This window comes from Dromiciops gliroides, chromosome 4 (assembly GCF_019393635.1).
Source record: "Dromiciops gliroides isolate mDroGli1 chromosome 4, mDroGli1.pri, whole genome shotgun sequence".
Classification (NCBI taxonomy): Eukaryota; Metazoa; Chordata; class Mammalia; order Microbiotheria; family Microbiotheriidae; genus Dromiciops; species Dromiciops gliroides.
In genome coordinates, this window is record NC_057864.1 from 184,041,351 (window position 1) to 184,057,304 (window position 15,954).

The 15,954-nt window shown below is 49.8% G+C and overlaps 1 protein-coding gene across 2 annotated transcripts; it reads left to right on the forward strand.

Moving 5' to 3' along the window:
- Positions 1 to 10,238: 10,238 nt before the first annotated feature.
- Positions 10,239 to 15,122, forward strand: NEUROD2 (neuronal differentiation 2). Of its 2 annotated transcripts, XM_043963009.1 has the most exons (3): positions 10,239 to 10,376; positions 11,947 to 13,076; positions 13,937 to 15,122. In XM_043963009.1, exons 2-3 carry the CDS (start codon positions 11,953 to 11,955, stop codon positions 13,992 to 13,994), a joined length of 1,182 nt encoding a protein of 393 aa, XP_043818944.1. In that variant the 5' UTR covers positions 10,239 to 10,376; positions 11,947 to 11,952; the 3' UTR covers positions 13,995 to 15,122. The 2 variants fall into 2 exon arrangements, with proteins under 2 accessions (XP_043818944.1, XP_043818943.1); XM_043963008.1 differs by lacking the exon at positions 10,239 to 10,376 and having other exon boundaries at positions 11,615 to 13,076.
- Positions 15,123 to 15,954: the final 832 nt, after the last annotated feature.

The window sequence follows — 15,954 nt, forward strand, 5'->3', positions numbered from 1 at the left end:
TTTATTTAGGCATATAAAATCAGTATACATAACCTTTTACTTTTATAAAATTTTTCGTGACCCCCACATTCAGTTACTTGACCTCATATGGGAGATCCACAGTTTAAGAAGCTTTGGTCTAGATCAGAGGTGTTAAACAACTCAGGCAATTGTGAGGTGAAATAGATTAAAATGTAACTGGGAAATATCTAACAAAATACTTAATAAAAAATTAAAATATAATGGAGCATAGATAATGTTAATATGTGGCCTTCAGAGATCCTTATGTATGGGTTAGCTGCCCCCTATTGCTATTTCAGTTTGATATTGCTGGTCTAGATGACTTTGACTTTGAAGGGAGATGGGGCAGTGGATAGAATACCAATGCCTGGAGTCAGGAAGATCTGATTTCAAATCCTGCCTCAGACACTTACTAGCTGTGTGAGCCTAGGCAAGTCACTTGACCCTGTTTGCCTCAGTTTCCTCATCTGTAAAATGAACTGAATAAGGAAATGGCAAACCATTCCAGTATCTTTGCCAAGATAACCCCAATTGGGGTCACAAAGAGTCGGATACAACTGAAAAATGACTAAACAACAAAAAACTCCAATTCTAAGTCTATGCTTTGATTAGATGATATCTAAAATCCCTTCTAGTGCTAAATTGTATGAACCTATCCTCATGTCTCTCAAATAATAGTATTTCTTCAGGAAATGGTCTTGCCATGAGATTGTGAGATAGGATACCTGGACTCATCTTCTAGTTCTTCTACTTTCTTGCTCAGGGAAGATCACTTAAACCTCTCATGTATAAATTTAGGGCAACACAAAGATTCCCTGCTTCATGGGGTTTGCCAGAGAGTAAACTATAAGGTGAAATAGAAATGTGAACTGTTATTAGGAATGATGCTTCTGGGCAGCTAGGTGGCGCAGTGGACAGAGCACCAGCCCTGGAATCAGGAGTACCTGAGTTCAAATCCGGCTTCAGACACATAATACTTACTAGCTGTGTGATCCTAGGCAAGTCACTTAACCCCAATTGCCTCACTAAAAAAAAAAAAAAAGGAATGATGCTTCTGACAAGGTGTTGGAGGTGGAAGATTGGAAACTTTGATAACAGAGGTAAGTGCTAAATAAATGGTTTAGACAGAAAGTCATTCAGAGAAGTTGTAAATATACTAAAGGCCAAGGTAGTCAATCAAGAAGGGCTTCCTGGAAGAGGTGGTACTTGAAGGGTTTGGCGGATTCAGGGAAGTGGACAGGAATGGGAGAGGGCATTCCAAGCAAGGGGAACAGTAGGAATTCAAATGGTGGCACTCTCCCTAACACTTGGAGAGGAAGATATTCATTCATTTATTTACCAAACACTTGCTAATCAATCAATAAGCATTTATTAATCACCTGCTGTGTACCAGGCACCAAGGATACAAACACAAAGGATGTAAACAATTGCTACCGACAAGGACCTTACATCCTAACCTTTTAAAGATTAAAAATGAAATCCCTATTCTTTGTGTGTGTGTGTGTGTGTGTGGGCAATGAGGGTTAAGTGACTTGCCCAGGGTCACACAGCTAGTAAGTGTCAAGTGTCTGAGGCCGAATTTGAACTCAGGTCCTCCTGAATCCAGGGCTGGTGCTTTATCCACTGTGCCACCCAGCTGCCCAGTCCCTATTCTTGATAACTTTACAAGATAAGGGATGGGGAAGTGATTTCCATCAGCAAATATGATACAGAATAATACCATGTGATAAAAAGGACAGAAGATAAGGGTATTGTTGTTCTGTTGTTTCAGTAGTGTCTGACTCTTCATGACCCCATTTGGGGTTTTCTTGGTAAAGATACTGAAGCAGTTTGCCATTTCCTTCTCTAGCTCATTTTACAGAGGCAGAAACTGGGCAAACAGAAGTTAAGTGACCTGACCAAGGTCACACATCTAGTAAGTGTTTGAGGCAGGATTCCAGCCCAGGCCTTCCTGACTGCTGCCCAAACAAAGTACCATAAGAAAATACAAAGAGGGAGAAATCATTTTCTGCCAAAAGGAGGGATTCAGAATGGCTGAGCTCACCCCAAACCAACAAACATTTATGAAGTTTCAACTATGAGCCACTTACTATGCTAGGTTCTGGGGATACAAGAAAAAAAAATAACAGTTTCTGCCCCCAGAGGAGCTTCCCTTCTACTGGAGGTCATGCCCTTGCCCACTCACTCACCTAGATGTACGACCCCAACCTATATAATTTAGAGGAAAGAACATGAGACCAAAGTAATAATAATAACTCACATTTTTTTTTCTTGAGCTAAAGCTCTACTTTGAGGTAGATTGGTGTTACAGTGGATTGAGCAGGAGAGCTAGAGTCAGGAAGATGAGTTAAATCTGATCTCTCTGACTAGCTATGTGCCTCTAGACAATTTCTTTAACTTCTGTCTGTCTCAGTTTCCTCAGATGCAAAATGACAATAAATAACAGCCCTTTACTCCCAGGTTTGTTGTAAGGATCAAATGAGATATCTGGAAGGCACTTTGCAAATATTAGTTATTATCTCTTTCTTTTACAGATGGGGAAATTAGGGCTCTAAAAGACTAAGTGAGGGCAGCTAGGTGGCACAGTAGATAAAGCACCGGCCCTGGATTCAGGAGGACCTGAGTTCAAATCTGGCCTCAGATACTTGACACTTACTAGCTATGTGACCCCGGGGCAAGTCACTTAACCCACAGTGTCCCAAAAAAAAGGAAAAGAAAAAAAAAGAATAGACTATTGGAGCTCCACAGTATTTAAATTCCTTTTTTCTAGCTGCTTGCAATATTTTCTCCTTGACCTGGGAGTTCTGGAATTTGGCTATAATATTCTTGGAGGTTTTCCTTTTGGGATCTCTTTCAGGAGGTGATCGGTGGATTCTTTCAATTTCTATTTTAGCTTCTGCTTCTAGACTATCAGGGCAATTTCCCCTCACAATCTCTTGGAGGATGGTGTCTAAGCTCTTGTTTTGGTCATGGTTTTCAGGTAGTCCAATGATTTTCAAATGATCTCTCCTACATTTATTTTCCAGGTCAGCTGTTTTTCCAAGGCGATATTTCACATTGCCCTCTATTTTTTCATTCAATTGGATTTGCTTTACTGTGTCTTGGTTTCTCATAAGGTCACTACCTTTCATTTGTTCAGTCCTAATTATTAGGCAGTTATTTTCATCAGACAGTTTTTTAATCTCCTTTTCCATTTGGCTTTTCAAACTGTTGACTTTTTTCTCATGACTCTCCTGCATTGCTCTCATTTCTCTTTCCATTCCTTCCTCTCTTTCTCTACATCTTCGTTCTATCTCTCCTACTTTCTCTTCAAAGTCCCTTTTGAGAGCTTCCATGGCCTGAGACCAGTTCATATTTTTCTTGGAAGCTTTGGATGTTGGAGCTTTGACCCTGTTATTATCTTCTTCTTCTAAGGATGTATTGTGGTCTACCTTTCCCCCAAAGAAGTTTTCAATGGTCTCTGTCTACTCATCCTGGCTTACTATTTCTTGGTTTTTTACTCCTTCTTAAAGTGAAGCACTGCTTCTAGGACACACTGTTCATGCTACAGCGTGGCCCAGGGGGTGATTGGGCTTCTTCTCAGCCTCTCACTATCAGTCCTAAAAACCTGTTCTGTTATATATTGCCCATATGACCTTGGGCTCAGTTTCTTCTAAGTTCCCTCACCAAATAAAGGGGTTAGACAAAATGAAATTCGTTTCAACTCAACAAGCATTCATTAAACACCCACTGTATACCAAGCTCTGGGTATATATATATATTTTTTTAGTGAGGCAATTGGGGTCACACAGCTAGTAAGTGTTAAGTGTCTGAGGCTGACTTTGAACTCAGGTACTCCTGAATCCAGGGCCGGTGCTCTATCCACTGTGCCACCTAGCTGTCCCTGGGTATTTTTTTTTAAAGGAGCAATCCCTGTCCTCAAGATTATATTCTGTTGAATGGTCTTTAGCTCTCTTCCCATTCTGAATTCTACAGTCCCTTCCCACCTTGCCCTTACAGGAAATAAAGCTAAGGACCTCATCCACATATATCCCTTGGAGTTGAACTGCCTCATTGGGGATATTTAAGGTACATTAAAGGTTGTGAAAAAAGTAAGGGAGACATCTGTTTTGGACATATAACCCAGGCATTCTGGCTCGTATCATGGATGATCAAGGCCCTTTGTTGAAATAAGACACAGGTTCTCATCACTGACAATAAGACTAGGAGGAAATTGCTTTATGATCTGGAGGGTTAGGGTTCAGTGCCTAGAGCCAGCCTTATGCACAGGGCAGGCCTATTCAAACATGGATTTTAATGCTGCTCTTTCCACCCTCAAGTCGAGTCACCTCCCTTCCAAGTCACCCTTCTTACAGGAAATATGTTACCTCCTCACCTTGGTCTTCCAGACAATGATCTGAACATGAGGCAGGAGGGACAGCCCTGAGCTGCCCAAATTGGACAAACAGCGGGTGGCAACTCACATAATAACAACAGCAATAATTCAGAATTATTTAGGGCTTTAAGATGTAGAAAGTGCTTTCCCTATTAAAACCTTATGAAGGTGGGGCAGCTAGGTGGCACAGTAGATAAAGCACTGGCCCTGAATTCAGGAGGACCTGAGTTCAAATCTGGCCTCAGACACTTGACACTTACTAGCTGTGTGACCTTGGGCAAGTCACTTAATCCTCATTGCCCCACAAAAACAAACAAACAAAAAAATACCTTATGAAGGAGGTTGCACAAATCAACACAAAAGTCAAGTCAGACACTGTGTCAGGCACTGTGTTAAATGCAAAGGACATGAATACAAGAAGGGAAAAAAAGGTAATGCCTGTCTTCAAGCAACTTACATTCTAATGAGGGGAGAGACACATAAAAGGGAACTGAAAAGTTGGGGGGGGGATGGAGGGGATGGGAGGGGGATGGGAGGGGATGGGAAAGGTAGCATGGGGCAGGGTCCGGAGAGTCAAAAGCAAAACCACAAGAAGGGCTGGTCTGGGGCTTTCTTCAAAATGAAGGCCTCGGGAGAAACTCACCAATGAGAGAAGGGGGTGGAGGATGGAATGTTCTAGAGTGAGAAGGATACAGGCACTGAGGGAACTTCTAAGAGTTCCTGGAAGGAAAGGGAACTGAGCCATTGTGGAAAGTCCTGAGAGTCAGAAGCAAAATTGCACATGGAATGCCAGACTAAAATATTTCACTGAGGAGGAAATGGAAGCTCAGAGAGAAGAAATACTTTCCCTAAGATCAAATGGTTTGAGGCAGCTAGGTGGCACAGTGGATAGAGCACTGGCCCTGGATTCAGGAGGACCTGAGTTCAAATCTGACCTCAGACACTTGACCCTTCCTAGTTGTGTGACCCTGAAATGGCTGCTAAGGGGAAGGGTGGGAATTTGAACCTGTTTCCCACTTCAAATGGTATAGGGAGGAGGCTCTGTTAAAAATTGTTTTGTAAGGGGCAACTAGGTGTCGCAGTGGATAGAGCACTGGCCCTGGAGTCAGGAGGACCTGAGTTCAAATCTGGCCTCAGACACTTAACACTTACTAGCTGTGTGACCCTGGGCAAGTCACTTAACCCCAATTGCCTCACCAAAAAAATTGTTTTGTGGGTCCAAAAATACTGAACAGGAGAAAGAAATCTTGGAGCTCACAGGCATCAGGAGGAAAAATGCTTCCCTTTCTTAGAGAGTTTTGGCTCCATATCCATGAGTCGGAGGTCACTGGGGACAGAGGTCATATACCCCATCCAAGGCAGGAGACTTCCTTGTTAATGGACTGTTCTGCCCCATTTTTTGTCTTTCATTGATGGGGTTGGGGGAAGAGGGAGCTTGCCTTGTTTGTCTTTTTCCATGGAGGGAAGGAGGCAGCGTGGCTGCCTCCCAGAACACTCTGCCCAAGGGCCTGGCATCCTAGGGGTGTGCTCAGCCAGCTTCAGGATAGTGTCCAGCCCCAGAGCAAGTGGCACAGAGGTCAGAGAGAACAAATCAAGGAGGGCCTCTGTGGGATGGGCACCCTGGTTGGGGTCAGGAGACAGGGGGGAAGGGCTCAATGATGTACGTGCCCTCCCCCTCCAACCCCATGGCACCACAAGGCAAGTTGCTGCTTCGCTCCCATGCCAGCCCTCACCTCCCGGCAACGTCGCTGCGTTCCCAGCCACGCCATCTGGTGTGCCCGCCGCTCCCTAGCACACTGCAATGGGCGGGGGGTGGGGGGAAAGGAGGGAGGAAGAGAGCCCGGCTGGCGCCCACCCTGGAGCAGAAAAGGCACTGAAGGTGGGTGTCCCTCACCACCTTACTGGAAGACAAGGGGGCAGATAGAGGTAGAGGAGTGGGCATGCTCTGCCAAGGCATCAGGAGGAAGCTTAGGGGCATTTTTAGTTTACAGAATGGTCACAGGCTGGACAGTGCCAGCCTGCCCACCTCTCCCTTCCCCCTTGCCTCCACATGCCTCATGCTAGGGGAATAGACCTTTAGTCTGGACATGCACAGGACTCTGACTCTGGATCTCAGTTCTGCCTCTATGGTGGGAGAAGGCTGACCTCTTCCTCCCCCCACCTCCACAATCTTACATGCTAGATGCCATGAACACAAAGACTGGCAAATGCTTAGATATTTGGAACTGAATAATGAGGGCTGGAAATGAGGTGATAGGAGATTATTTCATAGTAGCCTCATCCTCCTTGTGAAGCAACAAACATTCCCCTAGCTGACCAAGGAGTCCACCACTGTCATCCCTCCCTTCCTCCCTCTCTCCCTCCACCACACTCCTGTTCTGGTCTACTCCTTACCCCTTTGCCCTCTCAGAGTCCCAGTTGAAACAAAATGGCTGTCACCCCCTCAAGGCAGCCATCTTAGGCGCCCAGAGATCTATTTCCCTTGGGATAGGGGCTGTGTCACCATAGGAACACAAGGCTCTCTGAACACTGGTCCCATGTGGAATGGGAACCTTAGAAAGGGCCCTAGCCTAGTCTGAGTCTCTGCAGCTCCCTTCACCTTCCCCCCCCTTTTTAACCAACTCCCTCCCTCCAATGCCAGGGGGAGGAACAGATGGTATCTCTGGGTGTCCTGCCTCTCTCAGTCTCTTTTTCTCCATTTCTGTCTCTCTGTTCCTCTCTCCGTGTGTGCTTGTGTGTCTGTGTCTTTCAACCAATCACGGAGACAAGCTCACCCTAAATCTCCCTTGGCTCCAATTCCTCTCCTGTTTTTTTTTTTAATGTTATTTCCTTTAAAAGAAAAGGTCGAAATGTGTCAAGTGAAGAAAAACTTGCTCCATTTTTTGAAAGGAAGAGGAGATGGAGACTAAGAAAGAGATAGAACTGAAGACAGGCAGAGATTCCCCTTTGCCACTCCCATTCTGTTCTCTCATTGGGCAAAAGGAAAGGGAGGACCAGGGCAGGTTAACAGCAAAGGTGTCTACCCTGGGGTCATTATAGGGACAAGAGAATGGCAGGTAGGGGAGCAAAAGGTGGGGGGAGGCAACGGAACCAGCTAGCAGTTGTTTGAAATTTGGGCTCCTGTCTCCCCATCCACCTGAGGACGTCCCTAATCCAAGAAATACTGATACTACTGAACTTCGCCTGAGGGGTCAGAAAGAAACTGGAGCAGAAATGTATTATTTTCCCAAGATCCCTTTCTTCCTCTCCTTCCCTTCATCACCTCAGAACTCCCCTTCTAAAGGGCTCAAAGAGAGTTTCAGGCTGGAACAGGTGGAAGATTTGGAGGCAGGAAGAGAGATGTAACAACCTCTGATGGGTCCTACTTATCCTAGGATGTTCTGGCACCATTCTTATTCCAGAAAGCATTAGTAGCTCTTTTTTCTTCCAGGGGTTCCCTGAGGAGAGAGCATGTGGTTGGGGGTACCCACCAAAAATAACTCAGCGAACAGGGGCACCTGAAAACCTGGAGAGAACATACTCAGGGAAGCAGGTGTGTAGCCTTTCAATCCCCAGGGGAAGCAGGAGGTTAGTGTTTGATAGAGCCTGAGGTGTTATCCCTGGAGAGACAGCAGGGACAGAATGTCAACTAGGACAGAACTAATCCACCTATTCTCCCTTCTTTACTTCCATTCTTCCTTTCTTCCTAGGGCAATGGTGTCTGTTCTAAGATCTGGTGTGTGTGTGTGTGTGTTTGTCCAAATGCATAATTGCTCTGTTTGGCCCATGATGGGGCTGGGGGGTGGAAAATAGTATAAATCACAGTGACCTGAGGCCCTAGATATTCTGCCCCATAGTCTGACATTCTGGAATGTACCTGACTGGCTTTGGGGAAGAGAGAACCTTTCTTCAGATAACAGGCATCTTTTTCAAAAGAGTGGAGAAATCTGGGATGGGGGTGGGGACAAAAAGAGAGGGGAAGTAGGAGGCTTCTTTAAGTCCTGAAGAAGCTAAGGAGACTGTCCCTTGGGATGGAGAAATTTCTGCAGCTCTTGGCTGCCAGTTCTATTTCCTGTCACATACCTCTCCACCTGGACCTGAACAGAGCTGGCTTCCTGGAATTTCAGAAAGGAGGGCAGAGAAGTGGACTCATGGGGGTGGGGCTGGGCATCTTTAACAGTAATCTCCCTCCTACAATCATTTGTCTCTTATGCCTGTCACCAAGGCAAGTCCTGGCATAAGCGTTTTGGATACAAAGAGTGTGAATATCTCCTTTTCTCCCTGTTCGAGTTGTCCCCGTTCTCCCAGACCCGGGATCAGTGAAAAGAGAAATTGAAGGATGTCTATTTGTGTGCATGCCTATGCGTGCACAAGTAGAAGAATAAGTGAAAGTAAGTGTGTGTCAGGTTACGGAGGTACAAATGTCCAGGTCTATGTACAGGTAAGTGTAAATACAGGAGTGTGCTTGTATGATTGTGTGTGTGCAAGCACATATGTATACATTTGACATATACATTGAAATATTTATGCATGTGTAGCCACTACATCTGTATCATTGTATAAGGAATAGCTGTGCATGTGTGTGTATGTGTGTATGCATGAACATGCAAAACATCCCTGCCTCTGCTCTCTTTAGGATGTTTGGGCCAATGAGGGGGGAAGAGGAAGGCACCTGCCTGTACCCTCTCAGCAGCCCTCTAGGGTAGTTAGGAATAGCTCTGTAGGGGTTAGTGGAGTCTAACTACTTGAGTAACACTTGAAGGTCCCCCCTCCCCTACCTTAGAGCTTCTACTCAGCCCCCTCACCTTCTTGAAACAGGATTAGTTCCCAAGGAGGGGCACTGACTGCCCCTGGAGTGACTAGGGCCTGGGGAGGTCTATGTTAGCAGTCCATACCCATACCCTTCCCAGATGGCTGATGTATATGGACCCAGCCAAGGGACTTCTTCCCAACCCCCACGCCCCCACACACAATCAAACTGGGAAGCTGGATACAAACACGATCACAGAATCACACATGGTCACATTAATTCTTCCATAGTCTCACACACATGTAAGCAGAAGCACAGAAATGCAGACAGAGACACACCGAGGCAAATCTTTCTCTTTCTCTGCTTCTCCTTTGGTTGAATTTCATTCAGCCACATATGTTGTGTGTGTGTGTGTGTGTGCGCGTGTGTGTGTTGTATGAGGGTGGGTGGAGGAGGGGCAGCTAGAATGAGGATTGGCATGATGCCAACACCTACCTATGGGGCCTGGGCTGGGGACACCCCCTCCCCACCCACCCAGGGACTTCTACCCTGGGAAGGGGGCCTCAGCTGTCCCTTTGTGGCTTGAGGGGGGCCCTCTTTGTAGGTGGCAGCAAGAACACAGCCCCTTTTGCCTCCCCAGCCCTGAGTCTGGTCCATGACCCACCTTGGGGGCTTAGGGGGTGGATGTGAGGAAGACTCCAGGAAGGGAAGGGGGAAGGGCAGATTAAGGGGCCACGGCCCCCCCACAGTCCTTCCCTTTCCAGCTTCCCCACCCTATTGTTCCGTCTGGGGGGACATGCCCCAAGGGATCTATTCCCCCACCCCCACCCCTATCTAAAGCCCCGCTTTTCCCTGTGCTGGGAGGGGAGGGGAGGACCGAAGAGATATTTATTTATTTTCTTTATTTATTTATTTAATTTTTTTTTTTTTGGGAGTAGAGAGTGACAGATGGCGGCTGGTCCCGGGGGAGCCGGCTCTCCCCCAATGCAGACGCATGCCAATCACCGTCTCTCATGTGATAGCTGCTGCCCGTGACGTGCCAAGCCCATATGGCCCTGGCATAGAGGCTGGTACCCCCGCCTGGTAGAGATGCCACACTCGCTCCCCGCTTCGCATGGCGCTCTGAAGACGCCGGCGCCCGCCGCCTTGAGGAGCCGCTGCCCCCGCTCCTTGAAGATGGGGAAACAATGAAATAGACAGGAAGATTCCTTCTCTCCCCCTCTCTCTCTTGCCCCCCTCCCCCCTCCCCTCTCCCCTGGACTCCGCTTCGAGGTAAGTTGTCCGAGGGGCAGGGAGATTTGAACCGCCAGCTGGGGAGGGCTTTGGATGTGGGCTTTAGAATGGGAGGACCAGGAAGTCCCCAAATGCCCCGTTGGCCTCCTGGGGTATGGTCCCCCTCCATAGGGTGGGGAATGGAGCCACCCTGGGATCCCTGCCTCCCCCCACCCCCACCCGGGGTCTGCGGCTCTGGGGCTTGGGCTGCGGAGGTGGTGGCTTTGGTTTTTGAAGGGGCTCCGGGTAAAGACAAGAAAAGCGGGCTGGGGGATAAGGGGCTGAGACAAGACAGACATCCTTCTCCGCTTCCCCATGATTCCCATGCCGAACCCGAGATGTCCCTCAGCAAAAAAAAAAAAAAAAGGAAAAAAGAAAGAAAAAAGAAAAAACGGATTCTCACCAAATCCCAAATATAACGAGATTCGGGGAGCCATTCGGTGGGCGGCGAGGTTTAGGGGTGTCCCGGGTGTCTTTGGACGCTGGGGTGACGGCAGGAGCTTGTTTTCCTGGCTTCCTAACGCGCACCCCGAGTCCCCTGTCCGAGACTCCCCGAGCCCTGAAGCCGGGAGTCCGAGGGCAGAGCCGATGTTGGCCTGGAGGAAGAAGCTGGAGCTGGAGCCGGAGACAGGGACCGATTCGACTCTAAGACTGGGGGCAGCTGGGGGCGGGGGCCGGGCCGGGCTGGGGGCGGCTCGGGGCCAAGTTGAAAATTGGATTAGGGCTTGAGGGCGGTGGAGCGGCTGGCAGCGAGGGTGGAGAGAGGCACAGAGGGGGCAAAGCAAAGAGAAGTCGGACCCACCCGGCCCTGGGCACGAGGCACGACCGGGAAGCCGGACGGCCAGAAACACTCAAAGTCTCCGCCCGGAGGGAGAAAAGAGAATTATTTCGGGGCGTGCCCCCAGCGGAGAAATTCGTTCTCTAAAATACTCCTCCACCCCCACACCCCTACTCATAGAGAAAATATGCAGAGAGAAGGGGGAGGGGGTCGGTCTCAAATCCCACCCAGGATAATAACAAGGAGGTCGGAGTTGGGGGTTCCCGGCCTAGGAAAGGGGGTCGCTGGTGTGGCGGGGAGGAGAGCAGCACCTGATCCCCAATACCAGAGAATCTGAAGGCTCCCAAGCCGGGAGTAAAATGGACCTTTCTAGATAGGCTTGCGGGGGGGGGGGGGGCGGGCAGAGTGTTCCTCCGAGGCAAGGAAGGAGGCCTTGGAGGGGGTACCTCTTCCCTCTAAGTGCCCCAGGGGTGGGTAGAGGTTACTATGGGGCAAAGGGTAAGAGAAGGCAAGAGGTTGAGAGGGGCACTCGCTCCACAGTCCATTCCAGGATGCATGTCTGTGAAGATAATGGGGATGGGAGGCTTGGAAGAGGTCACCTGAGGGAGAGGTTTAATTTGGGAAGGGGGGGGGGTCTGGAAAAGGGGATCGTATGTGTCTGTGTGTGTGCGTGTGAAAAGCCACCACTAACAAGAGCGCAGAACTTGGGAGGGTTGGCTGCCCTGTCTCCTCTGCCCCAAGCTCACCTCTCTGTCTATGTCTGTCTGTCTTCCCCCTCCCCCAACTCTTCAGGCCACCATGCTGACCCGCCTGTTCAGCGAGCCCGGCCTCCTCCCCGACGTCCCCAAGTTTGCCAGCTGGGGAGACGACGGCGACGACGACGAGCCCAGGAGTGAAAAGGGTGACGCGCCGCCCCAGCCGCCGCCTCCGCCGCCTGGGCCTGGGGCTGGAGCTCCGGGGCCCGTCCGCCCCCCAAAACCGGGCCCTCTTCGTGGCGAAGACCCCCCGGACCCCGCGCTGGGTGAGGCCAAAGACGACGGCGAGTTGGGGGGCGAGGAGGAGGAGGAAGAAGAGGAGGAGGAAGGGCTAGACGAGGCGGAAGGCGAGCGGCCCAAGAAGCGGGGGCCCAAGAAGCGGAAGATGACCAAGGCGCGGCTGGAGCGCTCCAAGCTGCGCCGGCAGAAGGCCAACGCGCGCGAACGCAACCGCATGCACGACCTCAACGCGGCGTTGGACAACCTGCGTAAGGTCGTGCCGTGCTACTCCAAGACGCAGAAGCTGTCCAAGATCGAGACGCTGCGCCTGGCCAAGAACTACATCTGGGCGCTCTCGGAAATTCTGCGCTCGGGCAAGCGGCCGGACCTGGTGTCCTATGTGCAGACATTGTGCAAGGGCCTGTCGCAGCCCACCACCAACCTGGTGGCCGGCTGCCTCCAGCTCAACTCGCGCAACTTCCTCACCGAGCAAGGCGGCGAGGGGGCCGGACGTTACCACGGCTCGGGAGGCCCGTTCGCTATGCACCCCTACCCGTATCCCTGCTCGCGGCTGGCGGGCGCGCAGTGTCAAGCCGGTGGCGGGCTGGGCGGCGGAGCCACGCATGCCCTGCGGACTCACGGCTACTGTGCGGCCTACGAGACGCTGTACGGGGGCGGCGGCGGGGGCGCCTCCCCCGACTACAACAGCTCGGAGTACGAGGGGCCGCTGAGTCCTCCGCTCTGCCTCAACGGTAACTTCTCCCTCAAGCAGGACTCGTCTCCGGACCACGAGAAAACCTACCACTACTCTATGCACTATTCCGCCCTGCCCGGCTCCAGGCCAGCTGGCCACGGCCTGGTCTTCGGCTCCTCGGCCGTGCGCGGGAGCGTCCACTCGGAGAATCTTTTGTCTTACGATATGCACCTTCACCACGACCGAGGCCCAATGTATGAGGAACTCAATGCATTTTTCCATAATTGAGAACTCTCCTCCCTCACCCCTTCTTTTGTTTGTTTTTTCTTTTTTGTTCGTTCCTTCCATTTTAATTTATTTACTTTTTTTTTCCGGAGAAGGTGGGCCACCCCCCACCGTGGCAGGGATTTGGGTGGCAGGGCCACATTAACTAGAGGCCACCCCCTCCTCCAGGCTCCCTCCGTTCCCCTCAGCTGTGCAGTCGGGTTACCTGTTGATGTCTCCCCCTTTTTTCGCCCCCCTCCCTCGTCCCTCTTCCTTTGCCCCAGAAGCTTTCCTTCCCCAGGGGGAACCCCTCCTAGGACCTCTCCCATGGGGTCCGGCTTCTTCCAGGAGCGCCTTCTTCCCCAGCCCTTCCCCTCGGGTTCTCTGCCCTCATACACTCTCAACTCCTTCCCTTAATTTCCTCTTCGCATCCCCAGCCCCCAAACAGTACAGTCAGCTCGGGCCTGGAGAAGGGGACCGGGGGAGGGGGCGGCCCAGCGGCCGGATTCCATTTCGTTTGTTAAGTTCTATTTTTTAAATGCCAGAAAGGGGGTTGCAGAAGCGGTGGGGAGGGGCGGGGTGGAAGATAGTGGGTTCTCTTTCCTAAAGAGGACATACTAAGTTCTCCATACCTGGGGCCTTGAATGCCTCCCACCCACCCGGTCTCAGCACTTTGGAGTCCTGATATGAGTTGGGAGGCGTAGAAGGGAGGAGGAGGGGGAGGAGATGGGGATCCGAGAGGAAAGAAAAAGGTCAAGACCATTGTAACCAGATTCCGACTTTTTTCTTTTTTTGTTTTTTTCTTTCTTTTTTAAAAAACACAAAAAAACAAACACAAAAACGCAAAAAGGCGACGGAGGCCGAACGCAGAGTCCGGAGCGGAGAGAAAACACAGTAAGAACTTTTAGAAGCAATAAAAGGCAAAAAAAATAAAATAAAATAAAATAAAAAAATAAAAAGACACAAATATCTATGCAAGGAGGTTCTGACTGAGCCAAGCGGCCCCGCCCCCTGGCCCCCCGGGATCCCCCCCACCCCTCCTCGGCTCTAGGGCCGGGGCCGGAGCTGCAGAAGCGGATATGTGCACTTTGGTGAAGTTGGGGACGTGGCGCCTCCCCTCTCTCCCTAGTCCCCTCTCACCCCTTCTCAATCCTCCCTTCCCTCGGTTCTTACAATCAGTGACTCCGAGATTTGGGACATCAGTGTCACTTTCCTCACCCTCCCCTTTCCCCTCCTCACCCGTCCCCATTGTGCGTCATACTGTTTTTTAAACCTGTTTCCAAATTTGTATGAAATGGCGAACTGTTGGGGGAGGGTCGGTTTGGGGAGGGGGGGGTTGCATGATAAAGACACACACTGACACAGCACGCACGCACACACGCACACAGTGACACAGCGACATGCACAATGACACAGAGGAACACACACATAGCCACACGGTAAATATGCAATGCTACTTGGGAAAGAAGGGAGCTAGCTATAGCCTTTCTCGGGTCTGGGGAATCGAAAGAGGAAAGGAAACATTGCAGGCCAGAGGCATCCCTTTAGCCCGGGTCTCCCTTCAGACCTCCCTCCCTTCCACTTTCCAAGCCGGGTCAATCAGTTCCCTAGGGCTTTGTTGCTGTGGTCTTCCCCTGTTGACGCCTGGGAATAGACAGGAGGATGCTTGGGCAGATATAATTCCTGGGGACGAAACTTTTCCGAGGGGTCCTTCTGGTCCTCATCTGCCCTCTTCAGCACCCAAGGCCCGGAGGGGGCAAGGATCTCCGCTTTGTTCTTGTCACAAAATAGACAGAAGTTAAGGAGAAACAGGTACTCGAAGAACAAGTCCGCAACCAAACAGGCGAATAGACACATGTTGACACAAAGCAAAAATGCAAACACACACGCAGACACACTCAATCTCTCTCTTACACTCAAACACACGCAATTTCACCTTCACATCTTATCGAAGCTGAAACTCCCGTTGGACACCCGAAGTGCATTGCGTGTTTCTGTTCAGTTTAATGACGATTAATAAATATTTATGTAAATGAGATGCAAAGCTGGACGGCGGTTTCTCACGGTGGCGTCATTTTATTTGGGGGCTATTGAGTTTGGGGATCAGGGGACTGGCGGGGTTGGGGTGACGAAGCAGGTTTAAAAGAGGTCGGAAAAGGGAGGTGGCACCTTGGGTTAGCTATAAGGCGGCCAGGGGTCCCTGGGTCCTGGGCAATTATATCCTCCGTGTGGAGATAGAACTCCACAGAGACGTGCAAGTCAACACCCTTAGACAAACAGGTACTCACAGATAATGCATTTGCACAGACACGTACAGGCGAATGCAAGAACATAGGCACTTACTTGACAGTCACACACTCAGACACATGCTCACATAAGCACATGCCTTCTCTCTTAAAACAACAATAACAACATACATCTGTTTCTATAGCTGGTTTCAAAGGGAAAAAAGTCAAGCCACAGGAGGGGGATCATCTGCACCTGATGACAAGAGAGACTCGTATCTTCATGTGTCAGACACGAAAAGGGGGTGGGGGAGAGAATCCTAATAAAGAGCCAGTTGTCAGGGGCAGAGCAATACATTGTTTTTAAGATCATAAGGAAGAAAAAAGGAGAAAAGTGTTCTTTTTAAAACCAGAGTTTTAGACCGATCATTTTCAGGCTCTGGGATTTGGGCCGTCAAGTTTTAAATTTGTGCCCTTTGGGGAGAGGGAAGAGGTCAAGGGGACGACTCAAAATATTGAGAGTTGGAGATTGGTTCTGGATAAGCCTTTGCAAATAGACCAAACAAAATCCTCCGGATTTTAAACACCGAGAATTTTAGAACTCAGCGGCAGCAAATACACACTCAATATCCCTATATTTTTG